This window comes from Bufo gargarizans, chromosome 4 (genome assembly GCF_014858855.1).
Source record: "Bufo gargarizans isolate SCDJY-AF-19 chromosome 4, ASM1485885v1, whole genome shotgun sequence".
In the NCBI taxonomy this organism is placed as follows: Eukaryota; Metazoa; Chordata; class Amphibia; order Anura; family Bufonidae; genus Bufo; species Bufo gargarizans.
In genome coordinates this window covers 222,392,710-222,411,973 of record NC_058083.1, presented here as the reverse complement: position 1 = coordinate 222,411,973, position 19,264 = coordinate 222,392,710, and the positions used below count along the sequence as shown (strand labels likewise).

Genomic DNA, 19,264 nt, shown 5'->3' with positions numbered 1-19,264 from the left:
CTGTGTGCAGGAAAAGGACCTGTGGTGATGTCACTCCGGTCATCACATGGTCCGTCACATGATCTTTTACCATGGTAATGGATCATGTGATGACCGGAGTTAATGCGCTGCATGAAAAACGCACAAAATAGAGCTTGCTGCGATTTTCACGCAAAGCACGATTTTTCCACGCGAGTGCAAAACATTGTAATGCGTTTTGCATGCGCGTGAGAAAATCGGCATGCTTGGTACCCAAACCCGAACTTCACAGAAGTTCGGGCTTGGGATCGGTGTTCTGTAGATTGTATTATTTTCCCTTCTTATTTGCTGTGTGGAGGAAAAGGACCTGTGGTGACGTCACTGCCTCCTGGAGTTCAAAGCCCAAAATAAGCATGCATAAAAATAAATAAAATACAAATTATACTGAATGTGGTATTATACCATAAAACTGTACATCAATCTGCTCAGTTCCTCATGTTTTATAACATGCTATATTTTTTTAAGACACCATGTTGAATATGACAGGTTCCTTTTAAACTGGAATAACAAATTATTTGCAGCAATTTTTGATGCAGGGGCATACCACCCCTACTGAGTACATCATGGCAAATCCTAGTGACATGTCATCACTTATTGTGAGAGATCCACTTTAAGTCTGTATGTACTAATATCACAAAAGCATGATGGGGAATTTATCATGAGAGGAATATTTGAAGTCAGCTTTGCTTGAATCTGCGTTAGAGTACTTCTGTCTCCTCCAGTTTTCCTACTCCCCCCTCCTACCGGAGTGAGATAGTGATTTAACCCCCCTCCCCAACTTTTTAAAAAAGTCATTAAAAGGTGAAGTGAAAATCATAAACATAGCTAACCATGCACACTTTCTCTGAATTCTGAGCATGTAAAAGCATAAAAGCATGTTAAATTAGGACTAATATCTTCACACATGACTACTGTTAAATGACTGTACGTGTGTACAGTTTAGGAAAATTTTTATGTTATCCTAAAAAATGTTTATATTAAATTATCAAGAAAAAGAGTAGCATATAAAGTATTAAATACAGTGTTTATCTATTTTGACAGCCTTTGGTCAGAATGAATGTCATGATCCAGGAATCCCAATAAATGGAAAAAGGTTTGGTGACAGATTTCTTCTTGGGAGCTCAGTTACTTTTCATTGTGACGAAGGCTTCATAAAAACACAAGGTTCTGAGTCCATCACTTGTATTATACAAGATGGCAATGTTGTATGGAGTTCTACTGTCCCAAGATGTGAAGGTAATATATTACTAGTACCAAAGCATGCTTTAATACTATATGTGATTATAAAAATCTTTGTTCAAAGCCAGCCATTTGTCTCGTATAAATCTTTACAATGGATAAAAAAAAAATAGATACAACATAGATCAGTCTCATATTACATAACATACCATAGGGACACATTTATTAAATCTCCATAGTTGGCGGAGGATCCGCTGAAGTTATGAAGGGGTGCAGGCCTCTACATAACTTTGGGGCATACAGCGCCAGTTCTAAATGTAAGACAACTTCCTAGCTGTCCTACATTTTGACAATTTTCTACACCTAAAACGGGCATAGAAAATGCCGGCCCGTCCCCTTCCCCGCCCACGCCATGCCCACAATTTAAGACCTAGCATAAGTGGGGAGAAGTTGCAGATATCGGCACAACTAACCATTGCTCCACCATCTGCATCTGAAAAACACCTAATATAGGCATATTTCAGTATAATAAATGACCCCTCATTTTCAAGGTTGAAAAAGAACATCTGTCCATCCAGTTTAGCCTATCATCCTGCAAGTTGATTCAGAGGAAGGAAAAAAAAAACTGTGAGGTAAAAACCATTATTTCTCATTTTAGGGGGAATAAAAATCCTTCCTAACCCCAGTTAGAATTCTCCCTGGATCAACAATCTCTCCAGGAATCTAAGAACTATAACCTACAATATTATTACAATCCAAATATACATCCAGGCTCCTCTCGAACTCTTTTAGCAAATTCACCATCACCACCTCCTCAGGCAGAGATTTCCATAGTCTCACTTCTATGTTTTTTTTTCATAAACCTTCTTTCCTCTAGACACAGAGGATGTCCCCCCGTCACAGTCACAGTCCTAGGGATAAATAGATGATGGGAGAGAACTCTGTACTGCCCCTTGATACAGTATATTTATACATGGCTATTAGATTTCTTCTCACCCATTCCAGTTCTTTCTTTAGTTGCTCTCCTCTGAACCCTCTCTCTAGCTCTGCTATGTCTGTCTTGTTCACAGGAGCCCAGAACTGTACATAGTAATCCATATGTGGGCTGAGTAGTGATTTGTTGCAACAGCGGCTGCTGTACGCCACTGTTCCCCCGCTTATAGCAGTGGTCCTGGGCGCTGAGCTCAGCCGTGACCTGTGACTGGTGCTTCCCATTTCACTGCTGCGGTCCTGGGCTTTGTTTCTGTAGGTGTTATTGCTTCTGAGGATTCTGCTCCACAGCTTCCACTAAGCCCTGGACACAGCATGATTTTGGCTGGTTTCATGTTACATTGCTCTAAAAGTGGAGCGCATCACTCTCTGGGCTGTGTGGGTTGGGTCAGGTGACATCGCTGACCAACTCTGGCTCTCCTGCATGTATTTAAGTGACTCAGCCCCCTTACCAGATGCCTCAGTGTCAAGGTCCTTGAGTTTGCTGGTTCCTGATACTCTTGTGTGGTCCTGATCGATTCTTTCAGTGCCTAAATTTGCAAATTTAGATACAGGATGCACAATTCTAAATGGCCAATTTGCTCACATTTTGAACACATGCACTCTCAACCAGCTGTTCCTGGACTGCATACATTTGACAAGATATTAACTGGACTGTCTTGTCAATAATGAAACACATACTAATATGGATTGCACACGAAAAGAGAAAAAAAAAAAATACAGTGCAATGAAAAGCAACTTACTTAGTGTAGTCCCCTCCTAAAGTCTTTGAATCTAAAGTCACTTAATCTTAAGTCACATCTACATTGAGAAGTGGAATGTTAGTGCCCAAATCATATATTTCTAGGAGGAATAATAGACGGACTGTATACAATGAAATGGGTGTTGTCTTTTCCTGGGAAATTCAATGTTTTCTAAATACAGACATGTTAGGGGAGCAGATAGGTTGTTTTTAAATGGAAAAATAATAATAATTTCAGGATTTTATATTCTTTAGCGCCATGTGGTGGACATTTAACAGCATCAAGTGGAATAATCCTTCCTCCAGGCTGGCCTGGGTATTACAAGGATTCATTAAATTGTGAATGGATAATTGAAGCAGACACAGGTCATTCGGTTAAAATTACTTTCGAAAGGTAAGACATTCAATTAGTCAATTTATTGTACATTCAGCTAATTAATTTCATGTCAAAGGTTATGTATGCAGTACTCTGCAAAATATGGAATACAAATGTCACAAAACTAAACTTAACTGTAATATCACTTGTTAGAGTGATATCTGTCGGCAAAAGCCATTTGAAAAGTCAATTAGCATTATATACTTAGCTCATTAAGAGTCAAGATAAGAATCATGACATACAGTATGTATAGCAGGAGTAAAAGTGCTCCCTATTGGTGATAATGCCTTAATCGATAAAAATTTGCAACCATGTTGCTTTGTTATGTTGAGCTTGGGAATAAACATACGTTTTTACATATGCTTCTTCCCAATAATATGTTAAATCAGGTTCAGGAGAGAAAATTAACTAGGCTACTAAAGCCTTGTACTGTAGCTATTGTCAATGTTCTTTGTTATAAACCAAGGCTCTACCTCTTATTCTTTACTCTTCAGAAATATAGTCCCGTATGCACTAATGAGCATTATGAATTTCTGATGCCTTGATAGAAAACCAGAAGCCTATTATAGACACTCACATATCCACATACTAGCCATGGTTAAATGTGTGGTCCTTAGGATTTTTCAACATACAGTCGTGGCCAAAAGTTTTGAGAATTACATAAATATTGGAAATAGGAAAAGTTGCTGCTTAAGTTTTTATAATAGCAATTTGCGTACACTCCATGTTATGAAGAGTGATCAGATGAATTGCATAGTCCTTCTTTGCCATGAAAATTAACTTAATCCCCAAAAAACCTTTCCACTGCATTTCATTGCTGTCATTAAAGGACCTGCTGAGATCATTTCAGTAATCGTCTTGTTAACTCGGGTGAGAATGTTGACGAGCACAAGGCTGGAGATCATTATGTCAGGCTGATTGGGTTTAAATGTCAGACTTGACCTGTTAAAAAGGAGGGTGATGCTTGAAATCATTGTTCTTCCATTGTTAACCATGGTGACATGCAAAGAAACGTGTGCAGCCATCATTGCATTGCATAAAAATGGATTCACAGGCAAGGATATTGTGGCTACTAAGATTGCACCTCAATCAACAATTTATAGGATTATCAAGAACTTCAAGGAAAGAGGTTCAATTCTTGTTAAGAAGGCTTCAGAGCTTCCAAGAAAGTCCAGCAAGCTCCAGGATCGTCTCCTAAGGAGGATTCAGCTGCGGGATCGGAGTGCCACCAGTGCAGAGCTTGCTCAGGAATGGCAGCAGGCAGGTGTGAGCGCATCTGCACGCACAGTGAGGCGAAGACTTTTGGAAGATGGCCTGGTGTCAAGAAGGGCAGTAAAGAAGCCACTTCTCTCCAAAAAAAACCCATCAGGGACAGATTGATCTTCTGCAAAAAATATGGTGAATGGACTGCTGAGGACTGGGGCAAAGTCATATTCTCCGATGAAGCCTCTTTCCGATTGTTTGGGGCATCAGGAAAAAGGCTTGTATGGAGAAGAAAAGGTGAGCGCTACCCTCAGTCTTGTGTCATGCCAACAGTAAAGCATCCTGAGACCATTCATGTGTGGGGTTGCTTCTCATCCAAGGGAGTGGGCTCACTCACAATTTTGCCCAAAAACACAGCCATGAATAAAGAATGGTACCAAAACACCCTCCAACAGCAACTTCTTCCAACAATCCAACAACAGTTTGGTGAAGAACAATGCATTTTCCAGCACGATGGAGCACCATGCCATAAGTCCAAAGGGATAACTAAGTGGCTCAGGGACTAAAATGTTGACATTTTGGGTCCATGGCCTGGAAACTCCCCAAATCTTAATCCCATTGAGAACTTGTGGTCAATCCTCAAGAGGCGGGTGGACAAACAAAAACCCACTAATTCTGACAAACTGCAAGAAGTGATTATGAAAGAATGGGTTGCTATCAGTCAGGAATTGGCCCAGAAGTTGATTGAGAGCATGCCCAGTCGAATTGCAGAGGTCCTGAAAAAGAAGGGCCAACACTGCAAATACTGACTCTTTGCATAAATGTCATGTAATTGTCGATAAAAGCCTTTGAAACGTATGAAGTGTGTGTAATTATATTTCACTACATCACAAAAACAACTGAAACAAAGATCTAAAAGCAGTTTAGAAGCAAACTTTGTGAAAACTAATATTTGTGTTATTCTCAAAACTTTTGGCCACGGCTGTACATATCTTCTATAATTATTCCGAAAGGTGAAGAAAAAAAAAGAAGAATACATTTTCTGTAATTCACAATAAATGTTGGAAATATTGCCTTGGATAATGTATGTGAATTACTTTTAAACCACCATTTTAGCCTTTTATGTGTAGATACTAGAGACTAGCAAATCATTTTTACCGATTCAGAATTTGGCCCTAATTTCTATTTCTCTTTTTTTTCTTACTTTTTCTCTTTTTTTCTCTCTATTTTTCATTCTCACTCTTTTTCTCCTGTCTTCTATGACTCTAATTATCTCATATTTATCCCTTGAATCTTTTCAGAAAAAAATGAGTCTTTGGAGACCAAAGACTGTTATATACTATTTTTAATATTTTGAACAATTTGCCTAATCAGACACAAAATGAATTTCAAGAAATTCACTCATCTCTAGTGCGTACCCTCTAAAGTGGTTGCTTCAATGCCAGTTCACATGCAATATAAGGGCATCATAGAAGGGGGTCTCCCACTTTGGATCCTCCTCTGTTAGACAGAATGGAGAATCACTCTGTGATATCAGTGTGCATTAACTGTATAACCTCTACACATGACATTTCTGCTGTTTTCAGGAGTTGTCTCAGACGAGATGATCACTTTAAGTTAGTTCTAAAACCTTAAAGCCGATCTCATTCATTATTTTTTTACACCTGTTTTAGGCATAGACAATGGTCTAAATGTAGGCCAGCAAGGAAGCCGTCTTACATTTAGACTGGCGCTGGATGCGCTGAAGTTATGTAGAGGCCTGCACCTCTAAATAGCTTTGGCAGATCCACTGCCAGCACAGGGGCTTATTAAGATCGGCATCTAAAACGCCGGTCTTAATAAATGACCCCCCATAGTTTAGTATCAATATATTTATATGCAAGGCATTTTAACCAGAGATGAGAGAATTTCTGCAAATTTGATTTTGGTCTGATCTGATGTGAACAAATCAACTGTCTAATTCAATTTGGACATAAATCGATTCTACCTGAATTGAAAGTGCTTCAAGTGCCCTGGAAAAGTAATCTCTCTCTTAGGCCTCCTGCACACGACCGTATGGCTTTTTCTGTGTATTGCAGTCCGTTTTTCATGGATCCGTTGTTCCGTTTTTTGTTTCCGTTGTGTTACCGTTTTGTTTACCGTTCCGTTTTTCCGTATGGCATATACAGTATACAGTAATTACATAGATAAAATTGGGCTGGGCATAACATTTTCAATATATGGTACCGCAAAAAACAGAACGGAAACGGAAGACATACGGATGCATTTCCGTATGTGTTCCTTTTTTTGCTGACCCATTGACTTGAATGGAGCCACGGAACGTGATTTGCGGGCAATAATAGGACATGTTCTATCTTTAAACGGAACAGAAAAACGGAAATACAGAAATGGAATGCATACGGAGTACATTCCGTTTTTTTTGCGGAACCATTGAAATGAATGGTTCCATATACGGACCGTATGCAGAACGCAAAAAACGTCCAGTAAACGGGGGAAAAAAATGGTTGTGTGCAGGAGGCCTTAATCTCTCTTTCCAAAAATGTTCCTGAATAGAATCCCTTAAAATCTTGATTCTATAGAATCAATTCACCTATCCAGAGATGGTATAGATTTAAAGATGGAACAACAACCCTATACCATAACTATAAAAAAAATCTATGAAATAATGACAAACTATCAGGAAGGGAATATTTATTTTTGTCCTAAGTGTTTCACATATTCTTACACAGATAGCTAGAAATAGCAGCTCTAATTGCCTTAGCCAAGTTCAATGATTACAATTCAGAAATAGGCTGTCATTTTTGTCTATATTAACTATCTTTGCATGCATTGAAATTATTTTCCATGACAAATGCAGTTTATAAGTAGATTAATCAATATTATGATTACTTGACTTTTATCTTTTTTGAAATCCACATCTTTTTATTAATCTGTCCTGACAAGTAGAATATTGTACAATGTTCTGGTTTTATAGTTCAAGAGGTTAACATCTCTACATACAAATCTGAATAGTATTCACTGAACAGTGTTATATTGTATCAAGAGAGGGTGTCAGCTTGCTGGCTATAAAAAAGATAGCCAGTAGAGAATGATTTCATGCTTCATCATCTGTCATAAATCTAAGCCCTAAAGATTCAAGGAGCAGAAAATTGTTAACGCAAAGTTCTAGAAAGAAAAATAAAAAAGTAAATAGACATTCTGGCCAATATCACAATTAACCCCATGAATGCAGTATTAGGATTCATCTAAAAGTTATACACATTAAAGTGAATCTTTAGGTCGACTATTGGAATTAACATTTAATTACCAGGTGTAAGAACAGGGGAGGACTAAAACAGCTGGAATGCACATATCAATTATTCTCTCTCAATTAGGTTATCAGGTGAAGCTAAAAACAGTGGGGTATATACTTTGGCATGATTAATTTAATTGTTTTCTCAGTGATTAATGGTAATAAACCATGACTCTGGGAATACTATTGAAAAACCAAGTTCACTTACTTCATCTTACAGGTTTTTTTCTTTGCCAAGGTTCAAAGAACATCACTAGTAATAACATGTATTCAAAGTTTTTTCAATATTTAAAAATCTATACATTTATGAGGTCATTTATCAAACTGGCTTAAAGTAGAACTGGTTTAGTTGCCCATAGCAACCGATCAGATATCACCTTTCATTTTTGATAGCTCCATTGGAAAATACAAGATGGAATCTGATTGGTTGCTATGGGAAACTTCTACTTTACACCAGTTTGATAAATGACCCAATTGGTCTTCACAAGAAAATTTGCAATAAAAGACTGTTTGATAGAGCCCTTCCAAATCAAGTCCTTGAATAGAACCTTTGGAGACAGTCAAATTGTCTAAAGGTTTTATTCTTGCCAAACCTTCAGCATATATCTTCATTAGTGTTGAGCGAGCACCAAAGTGCTTGTGTGCTCGAGTGGAATACTTTGTGATGCTCGGATGTTCTACCGAGCACCCAAGCACAATGAAAGTCAATGGGAGAATTCCAGGCACCCCCTGCTCTGAAGAGGGGAGGTTGTTGGGACTCTAGTTTGGCTTAGTCCCTGCTCTGACTCCATATATAGCTATGTCAGTTTTGATGCCTTCAGTGTGAATCTACAATTTTATAGTCACGAAAATAAAGAAAACTCTTTGAATGAGAAGGTGTGTCCAAACTTTTGGTCTGTACTGTATATGACGAAAAATTGGACTGTACTCCGGTAGACTTTCCAAATAGTCAATGAAAAAACTTTATTCACCCATAAAGTGGCACATAGCAATGTTTCGGCTCATACATGAGCCTTTCCCTCCTTTTTTCCTTGGATGGTGCTGCTGGTGGTTTTTCATATATACTGTACTACTGAGACCCATGCAGTAGAATTCTCTTTATTTTTTTTATGACGGGCTATGCAGCTATATAGTGTAGTGGTTAAAGTTCTGGGCTATGATGCACAATCTATGAGTTCAAATACTGTCACGTACTTTTTCAGAAATAGAGGCTAAACTTAATTTAAACATATATATATATATATATATATATATATATATATATATATATATAAATATATGGTATTGCCATAATCATACTGACCTGGAGAATGAAGAGCACAAGTTAGTTTAACTGGATAATGAACGCAGTAAAAATATAACCCATAAAACTGTGATGAAATTGCATTTTTCTTTTTTCAAATTACACCCTATTTGGATTTTTTTCCCATTTCCCACTATATTTTGTGCAATATTAAATGGTGGTATTAGAATGTACAATTTGTCCAACACAAAACAAGGCCTCATATGACTATGTGTATGGAAAAGTTAAAAAGTCTGGTTCACAGGAAAAGGTCAGAAATTTATGGAAACACCACTGAAATGGTTCAGAAACAGCATGGGGAGGATTACTGGATGCATCTTGGACTCTCAGGTTACTGCTGGGAACGATGTTGTCCCAGTAGCACGCCACTTTTACAGACTGACAATAATACGCACAAAACCGAAGATAAAATCTATTTTAGAGGAAAAATTGTTAGGAAACATTCTTTCCTATATATTTACTTGTATATAAAGTGCAAGTGCTGGCAAAAATTATAAGGAAGAGGCACTCCGGTACAACCTGTATATTACATAAAGGAGGGCCTCATTCACATTGTGGTACAATTGTTCAGGTAGTGGGACTCCTACACTCATAGATTCTATGCACTAAGGGAAAGGGCTGCCAAAAATTACAAGGCACCGGCACTCAAATACACCCTTTATTACAGATAAAGGAGGGCATCATACACACCTTTGAAATAGTATGATTGATGGCCTGCTGGTGACCCTCAAAAGCATTAGGAGCAAGGGCTTGCTGGTGACCCTCTAAAACATTAGCGGCGAGGTCCTGCTGCTGATCTGACCATCTAAATCATTAGGGGTGAGGGTCTGCTGCTGAGCTGACCCTCTAAAACATTAGGGGCGAGGGCCTGCTGCTGATCTGACCATCTAAAACATTATGGGCGAGGGCCTGCTGGTGACCATCTAAAACATTAGGGGTGAGGGTCTGCTGCTGATCTGACCATCTAAATCATTAGGGGTAAGGGTCTGCACTGAGCTAACCATCTAAAACATTAGGGGCGAGGGCCTGCAGCTAGGCTGGCCATCTAAAACGTTAGGTGTGAGGGCCTGCGGCTGATCTGACCATCTAAAACATTTAGGGGCGAGGGCCTGTTGGTGACCATCTAAAACATTAGGGGTGATGGTCTGCTGCTGAGCATCTAAAACATTAGGGGTGCGACTTCCGGTTCCGGCGCCGACATGGAGAGACGCAGCTAACCTCGGCTCCGTGCAAGTCGGTGAATAGCAAGCTAAATCCCCCATACAAACCGGATATATTCCGGGACCATTGTACCTGCAGGTACGGTGAGAGCATATGGATCGTTACATCATGAACATGGGGACGAGAAATAAGACAAAATCCCAGAAGCTGGGAAAGCCTGCAGCGCGGGAACATGAGGCAGCTGAGGAGGAACCTTTTCCGCCCGCACAGTTGAGTATGCAGTGCAAACAACCTACACAATAAGAGTCTGAGTTGCAGGGAGAAGATCCGCAGGTGGACCATGTTAAGCTGGCAATTGAGGTTGCTAATCGAATGTTACTTGACTTGCAGGAATCCTTGGCTAACACGGTCGGGCAGAAGCTTCAATCCCTGCAGACGACCTCTGCCGAACATGGCAACAGGCTTGAAAGTGTTGAGACCAGAATTCAGGCACTTGAGGAATCCTGCTCTGACCTCCAGATGATGCTGGAGAAAACAGTGAGCGAAACCAAAGCTCTTAAAGTGAAAGTAGATGACCTGGAGAACCGCTCACGCAGGAATAACTTGCGCATTCTGGGTCTGCAGGAAACAATTCCAGCCCATGATCTTGCGCTTATTTGTGAACATGAAATTCCAAAAGCTTTAGGGCTGGATGGTGCTTGCAAAGTAGAAAGAGCGCATCGCATAGGCCCAGACCTACGTGGCGGTGCAGATCACAGTCAAAAGGCGCCGTCTGCGCTAATAAGAAGACCAAGTCCAGTCATAGTGAAGTACTTGGACTTCAGACAAGACAGCAATCTTACGCATGTACAAGCGTCAAAAATTGTCGCTAGAGTTAAGAGGCTAGAAAATCCTAATCTTTGGAGACTACTCAGCAGAGGTACAGAAGAAGAGAAGGGAGTTCTCTAATATATGCTCGGAACTGTATGAAAGATGTACTAGATTTGCGTTACTATATCCAGCAGCATTGAAAGTCTTCCATGCTGATGGTTCAGCAACTACTTACATGTCATCAGAAGAAACGCGGCAACAACTAGAGCTGGACTTACCAGATCAAAGGCCATTAGGACGTAATCCGTGCCAAGATAAGAAGGGGAGCAGAGGAGTGTATGACACAGAGGAAGGTGTTTCATATGCGGAAGCCATCAAACGACCACGAAACATTCATTCCTGTGGAACCTAGAGAATTGGTGACTGCTATATTGTTCTAATATATTTTCTTCTTCCAGATAACAGAAGTAATGGTGCAACTTACATGTTAGCATTGCTCAGGGTCTTGATCAACATGTGGTTTTGTGTAGAATCGGCGGCAAAATAGCTTTTATAAGTTGATAGGTTGTGCTAAAACTTACAATGGGGTTATAATTGTCTTATATCGCAATGTAAGAGTAAACCGACCATGTCGGAAAAAACTGGAGTTCATTATACCACTAGAGAGGTATATAATGGGCAGAGGAGAGATGGTTAAATATAGATTGGATGATAGTTTTAAATCACTGATCTGTATAGGGGTGGGGTGTTGGGTAAGGGTTGGGGGGGATGTTATTTTCATCTGGATATGTGCTCATATTTGTCGCCCACATCTGCTCCATACGACAAGTCGGTAATGAGATTAATATCCTGGAATGTAAAGGGGCTTCGCTCCCCTGAAAAACGCAACATGGTCCTGAAACACCTGCGGCGATGTAAAGTAGATATTGCAATGCTCCAAGAGACCCATCTTGAGGAAGCAGATTTTGCTCGGATGGAAAGAATGTGGGTGGGAAAGGTAATAGGATCCGCCTCTGTGACTAAGAAAGCAGGAACGCTAATACTATTTCACAAATCCTTGAATTTTCAGATTTTGCAGCATGAAGCAGACGTTGAGGGGAGGTGGCAAGTGGCCTCAATATTATTATCATCAGGCGAGGAACTATGTATAGTGAATGTTTATGGCCCAAATGGTGAAAATGTTAAGTTTTTCGAATCACTAAGTTCGCGTCTTGGGGTGATTAAAAAGCGTAGCATCATAGTAGGGGGGGGGCATGAACACAGTCATGAGCAGGAGTGAGATAGATGGCCTGTGAGAAAGCTGGAAAAAGGAGTTTCAGGAAGAGAGAGAGCGCTTGATTCCTGGAGAATTCATAACCCGGAAGGGCGAGAATTTACATTTTACTCGGCGCCCAATGAGTCATGGTCTCGAATTGATTATTTCTTAATATCGGCCAACATGCACAACAAAATCCGCAGTTCCAAAATTTTAGACATGGTTATTTCAGACCACTCTCCGATACAGCTAGATTTTGAGGGATCAGATTTGCAGGGGTTCTGACTACATCTGGCGATTTCCTGCATTTTTGGGGGAAAACTTCATAGATTTATTAAAAGGGTGGCACATGGAATTTACAACAGATAATGCTCAACATGTTGATAACTCTAAACTTTTATGGGATACAGAAAAAGCTGTGCTGAGAGGAAGAATTATATCATATGTACATTCACTTAAAGCAAAAACAGTCAAAAAACTAGATGAAGTCAGGGAATCACTTAGGAGAAAATATTCAGCTTTTCTTCTCTCTCCCACTGACCAACATAAATTAGATTGAGTAACAGCCAAAAAAACTATGAGCTACGGTATGTACAGGTCACAAAAAGAGTCTAAACTATTTACCTATGGGAACAAGTCTGGCAGACTGTCTAGAGTACAAAGGGGCCCTGCATATATTCCCATTATCTCAGATAAACAAGGTGTAAGTTAGAGTGACCCAGAAAAAGTTCTAGAGATTTTCAGGACATATTATCAAAACCTATATGAGGTAGATCCCCAGCCCCAATCCCCTCTGACATCTTTATTGGATCAAGCTAATATCCTAAAACTCCAAGATGACCAATTAGATATACTAAATTAACCAATATCGGTGGAGGAGGTTTCTGACACTATAAAGTCCCTTCAGTCAGGAAAGTCGCCTGGTCCAGACGGGTATACAGGGGAATTCTACAAGGTGCTAAGGGAAGAACTAGTTCATCTCCTGAAGGAGGGTTTTAATAAAGTACTGGGAGGTCAGGTCCCTGTGTTAACCAATAATACAGCTCACAAGCCTGGAAAGGACCCACTTCTGCCATCTTCGTAGAGGCCAATATCCCTAATAAATGTTGACCCAAAAATTTTCTAAAAAATTATGGACAATAGGCTGGCGAATATGATGCCAGACTTGATAGGAATATCGCAGGTGGGTTTTGTTAAAGGAAGGCCGGCTGTATTTAACGTAAGAAAGGTAATGGCAGTACTAACCTATGTTAATAGACAGCGAGCAAACTTCAGCTCTCCGGCATTGTTAACAATAGATGCCGAGAAAGCGTTTGACAACGTGAGCTGGGATTGGTTGGCGAAGGTTCTAGACGCCATGAATATTAGGGGTGCGTTTAGAACGTACTTGGCAGCATTATATGCAGAACCAAAAGCACAAATAGCGTTACCGGGGTTTTTATCTAAATCCTTTCCACTACTTAAAGGAACTAGACAGGGTTGCCCCCTTTCTCCGCTATTATTTAATATCGCAGTGGAACTGCTTGCAAGATATTTAGAGCAGTCTGACGTATGTGAGGGGATTAAAATAGGTACACAGGAGGTGAAATTATATCTCTTTTTGCTGATGATATCAGAGGACTTTGGTAAGTCGTCAGGATTTAAAATCAATACTAGTAAGTGTGAACTGCTATACATTGGAACCCCGGATCCGAGACGGCCAAAGGACATTCAAAGATACCCAATTTCAATAGCAAAACAATATATCACATACTTAGGAATTAAAATTGGACACTCACTACACTCACTCTATAGCTTGAACTATACGCCCGTAATAAAACAGATTATACAGGACTTGAACAGATGGCAGAACCTGCCTCTATCACTCTTGGGTAGATGCCATTTGATAAAAATGGTCAGCTTCCCTAAATAATTGTACCCCATGCAGACCCTGCCTATTTTGATATGACACAAAGACATCAAAATCTTGAATGGTGCCTTCTCACAATTCATATGGTCAAAAAAGAGAGCAAGAGTGGCATTAAAAACTTTATCTTTAACAGTGGAGAAAGGAGGAGCGAGCTTCCCCGATATAAGACGGTACAACTTGGCATGCCTCTTCCTTCACTGTAAAGATTGGTTGGCCCAGTCATCACACTACTCTAACATTAAATTGGAAAGAGAAATAGCACAGGGCTGGGATTTGGGAACGCTTTTGCACTCCAAACTAGCATTATTGCCCATAGATATTAAGATTGCCTTGACAATGAGAGACACAATTGTAGCCTGGAAGGAGGTGAGGAAGCTGTATGGCCTAGCCTTTTTGGCTTCTAAATTCATGCCACTATGGAACCATCCTGATTTTGTGATAGGAAACCAGAATAAACTATTCGGTCTATGGAAGGATAGGGTGCTTGTATTGTTTCGACACCTCCTTCATCATAGAGATTCGAGATAGCTAACATTTCTGGAACTACAGAAAAAGTTTAGGCTACCTAAGGGTCATGAATTGCAGTATTATCAACTCATGCATTTCTGCAAAAGCAGATTAAGAGGTGTAAGCCGAGAATGCGTTGCAAATAGCTTTGATATATTACTCAAGCAGTTGGGGAATAAATTATCATTATCAGAAATCTACAAGCACTTGAGAGATAGAGAGAATGATAAAGCCTATGCCCAATCATGCATGGATGATTAAAAGCAAGGAAAGCTCTAGCCTGTGAGGGATGGAGGGAATCTCAATTAAAATTAATACATAGGTCAATATACACCTTCAACATCCCATCTTCGGATACTAATATGACCAGGATAACCGAATGTCCTAAATGTGGTACACCGAAAGCTACCTTAGATCACTGTATATGGCTCTGCTCAAAGGTTCGGTTATATTGGGAGTGGTTCTTATCCTGGATCAAAGACATGTGGCAAATAGCCCTGCCTTGTGAGCCAAAAGTGATGCTATTTCATATTTTCCAGAAAATGTCAAGGTTCCTTGGATAGTGGATGGAGCATTACTTGTAGCTGTGAGAAGTTTATTATGCAACTGGCTAGACTCACGGACACCGTCTGAGAGAGAATTCCTGAGTCAAATGAGGCACTTTTTGCTTATGAACCAGTTGGAGGCAGAGGCACATAAAAATCAAAAGTTAACCAGATTTTTGGACAAATGGAATGTTTTTATGTCTAGACATTTATCTGCAGAGGATATTAATTCCCTTATGGCGAATTTTCAGCATACAGAGTGGTATTTGTTAAGAGATCTGAAAGGGACATTGGGGAAATTGAAAGTAGGATAGAGGCATAAATATGTAGCAGCATCCACACAGGTATAGAAACCAAAGATTAGTGGGTAGTATCCAGATGGAAAAAGTTGGGGGGAGAGGGGAGGGAATGATGTTGAGGGATTATTATAATTGTATTTTTTATTTCTGTCAAATGAATATTATTTCAACACATGTATATTGTTGATCACTGTGCATGTCAAAATATCCCTATGCATATGAATACTTTCAACTGAAACTTACAATAAAAAATGTTGAATTAAAAAAAAAAAAAAACATTAGGGGTGAGGGCTTGCTGCTGATCTGACCATCTAAAACATTATGGGCGAAGGCCTGCTGGTGACCCTCAAAGACATTAGGGGTGAGGGTCTGCTGCTGAGCTGAACCTCTAAAACAATAGGAGCGAGGGCAGCCTAATAAGCATATTGATATGATGGAGAAGGAGGAGGACGAGAAAGGAAGATTGAACCATATACCCTTTTCTTTGTGGCTGAAGGGGTGCATGGGAATACAGTGTATTCAATACACCATAAAAGCCAAATTTAAAGTGCCTTTATGTTCAGCCACTTTCCTCTGGTGGAGTAGAGAAGTCAGGGGCAATCCAGGCCTTGTTCATTTTGATTAGAGTCAACCTGTCAGCTCAGAATAAATGCTGGCGGCAGGACAAGCCATCACCTCCAAGGCATAGAGCACCAGTTTGTGCCACGTGTCCAGATTGGAAACCCAATAGTTGTAAGGCAGAGGGATCATTGAGGACGCTGACATGGTCTGCTATGTACTCCATCTTACAAAACTTTTCCCTTATTGTGACACTAGGCCACGCATTAGGGTGAGGGTGTTGGCAGGGTGTCATGAAACTGTTCCAGGCCTTGGAGAGTGTTGCCCTGCCTCTGTTGGAACCACTGTGTGTTCCCCTCGTCTCCCCTCCTCGGTTGCCCAAGGAACTACGTACTCTGCAGCCAGCGTTGTCAGGTGGAAATTTTTGGAGCAATCTCCACCACAGGAATGAGAGATGAGAAGTTCTCTTTGTAGCGGGGGTCGAAAAGGGTGAACAACCAGTAATCGGTGTTGGACAAAATGTGTATAACGCAAGGGTCACGGGAAAGGCAGCATTACATAAAGTCAGCCATGTGTGCCAACAGACAAGACTTTGCTGTCCTCATCAGGAGGATGACTCTCAATCTCCTCATCCTCTTCCTCCTCTTTGGTCCATCCAGACTAAACAGATTAAATAAACCTGCTATGGGTACTGCCCTCTGTAGCGGAGGCAACCGTCTCCTCCTCCTCCTCCTCCTCATCATCATTCAATTTGCGCTAAGGAGACAAACTGAGGGTGGTCTGACTATCACCCTGTGTACTGTTTTCCCCCATTTCCACTCTTCCACATGCAAAGCGTCCGCATTTAGTGTGAGCAGCGAGCATTTTAGGAGACACAAAAGTGGGATGGTTACGCTGATAATAGCAGCATTGCCGCTCACCATCTGTGTTGATTCCTCAGAGTTTATTAAAACCTTACAGCGGTAAAAAATGTGACATGTGGAACTTGGAGTTCCAGTTCGTGCTCACAACGCACAACAGTAGGTGAGCTGGCAATTGCCAGCGCTGCTGCAGCGTGGCCAGAGCGGCGGCAGCTGTAGATGACTTTCAGAAATGGGCACACATGCGGCACACCTTCACCAGTAGCTCAGGAAAACCGGAATTAGTCTTACCGGTAATTCCCGGTAATTCTGTTTCCATGAGATCATCACGACGGCATACAAGGAGATTGACCCCTGACCTCTGTAGGGGCAGGAACAGAGAAAGGTTAAATACCCTCCTCCCACCACCAACACCAGTGTTTCCAAAATCACACAGAGCAACCCGGTGGTGGCAAAACAGTGAAAAAAGGTATTACTTCATACCTTCTAGAGACCCTGTAGGTCAAACGTTTTAAATCATAGGGAGGGAATAACGTGCCGTTCTGATGATCTCAGGAAAACAGAATTACCGGTAAGACTAATTCCGTTTTTTCCATAGCATCATCACGACGGCATACAAGGAGATATAAAAAATATATCAGTTAAGGGGGGGCTACAGCCTGGAGGACTTTCCGCCCGAAGGACAGATCAGATGATCTGGAAAGATCCAGGCGATAGTGCTTTATAAAGGTATGAATGCTGGACCAAGTGGCAGCACGACAGATTTCCTCCAGAGAAGCCCCAGCTCTCTCTGCCTGAGAGGAAGACATGGCCCGACTGGAATGGGCTCTAATGTGGAGTGGACCTGTAAGATTTTGTATTTGGTAACAAAGACTAATGGCTTCTTTGAGCCATCTAGCTATAGAGGACCGGGAGGCTTTTTGGCCCTTAAATCTTCCTCCAAAAAGAACTAGTAAGTTCTCAGATTTTCTAAACTTTTCCATCACAGCGATATAGTTTAGGACTGCCCGTCTAACGTCCAGAGAGTGAAATGCGGGTTCTTTGTCATTAGAAAATTTTAGACTCCTCCGGATCAAATAGCAATCTATTTTTGAACGCAGCCGAAACTCCCAGTCGTCTTTCTGGGTCTGCCCACTCATCAAGGACCATATCCCTAATACTCTCATTGATGGGAAACACACGAGTTTTTTTAACTCTCAGGCCCCCGAACATTTCTTCTTGTACCGAATGGGTACGTTGCACCTCCTCCACACCCATGGTTGACCTCACTGCCTTCAATAGGTCGGACATTTCCTCCGTAGAAAAGTAATATCTACGACCGTCATCCACTGAGTCTGAGTCTCTTTCCCCCTCTTCCCATGACCTGACGGAGTGGGCACTTTCATCCGCAATAACTTCTAGGTCAGAAGGGGATGGAGATCTAGCCCGCTTTCTCTTAGGTTGCGGCAAATCGGGGGGATTAGTGGACAGGTGGGCCAGGGATGAACAAATCTCTTCCTAAATCATAGTTTTTAATTCCTCTTTTAGAGAGGGTGCTTCATCCCATACAATATTTGATATACAAAGCTTGCACAATTTTTTGGGGTAGAAGAAAGTCTGCTATTACAGGAGATACATTTGAGTGATTTCCTGATTTTTTTCTGGGCTTCTTTAGATACCTGAAAGAAAGGAGAAGGCAGCTATATGGGTATGGCCACTAGAGGGAGAGAGAGAGCAAGAGAGACCGGGGGGGGGGGGGGGGGGCTGGCAGAAGCAAGCTCCCCTCAGCAGACCGCTCATCCTCAGCTTCATCTCCCTGCATACAGGGAGACCTTTCTCTGCCCTTTCCTCTGTAGGGACAGGAAACACTGGTGTTGGTGGTGGGAGGAGGGTATTTAACCTTTCTCTGTTCCTGCCCCTACAGAGGTCAGGGGTCAATCTCCTTGTATGCCGTCGTGATGATGCTATGGAAAATTGGGGTAGGTTTTGAGAAACCGCTGAACCACTAAGTTAAACACTTGGGCTAGGCATGGGATGTGTGTGAGCTGCCGAGCTCCAAAGCCACCATCAAGTTACGGGCATTATCAGACACAACCACATGCCTGGTTGTAGCTTGAGTGGCGAAAGCCACAGCTCAATCTGGTCCGTTATACTCTGCCATAGCTTTGCGGTGATGTGCTGTTTGTCACCTAAGCAAATTAGTTTTAGCACGGCCTGTTGCCGCTTCCCCACTACAGTGCTACACTGCTTCAAGCTACTGACTGATGGCTGACTGGTG

At 41.2% G+C, this 19,264-nt stretch overlaps 1 protein-coding gene across 1 annotated transcript in view; it reads left to right on the top strand.

The window, feature by feature from the left end:
• The window catches only part of CSMD1 (CUB and Sushi multiple domains 1), a 2,061,198-nt gene that overhangs the window by 1,275,939 nt on the left and 765,995 nt on the right, over positions 1–19,264 (top strand). Inside the window, exons 15-16 of the mRNA XM_044291097.1 lie at positions 1,060–1,254; positions 3,185–3,323. Of these exons, the coding sequence (XP_044147032.1) occupies positions 1,060–1,254; positions 3,185–3,323 (334 nt within the window). The remainder of the gene's footprint in view (positions 1–1,059; positions 1,255–3,184; positions 3,324–19,264) is intronic.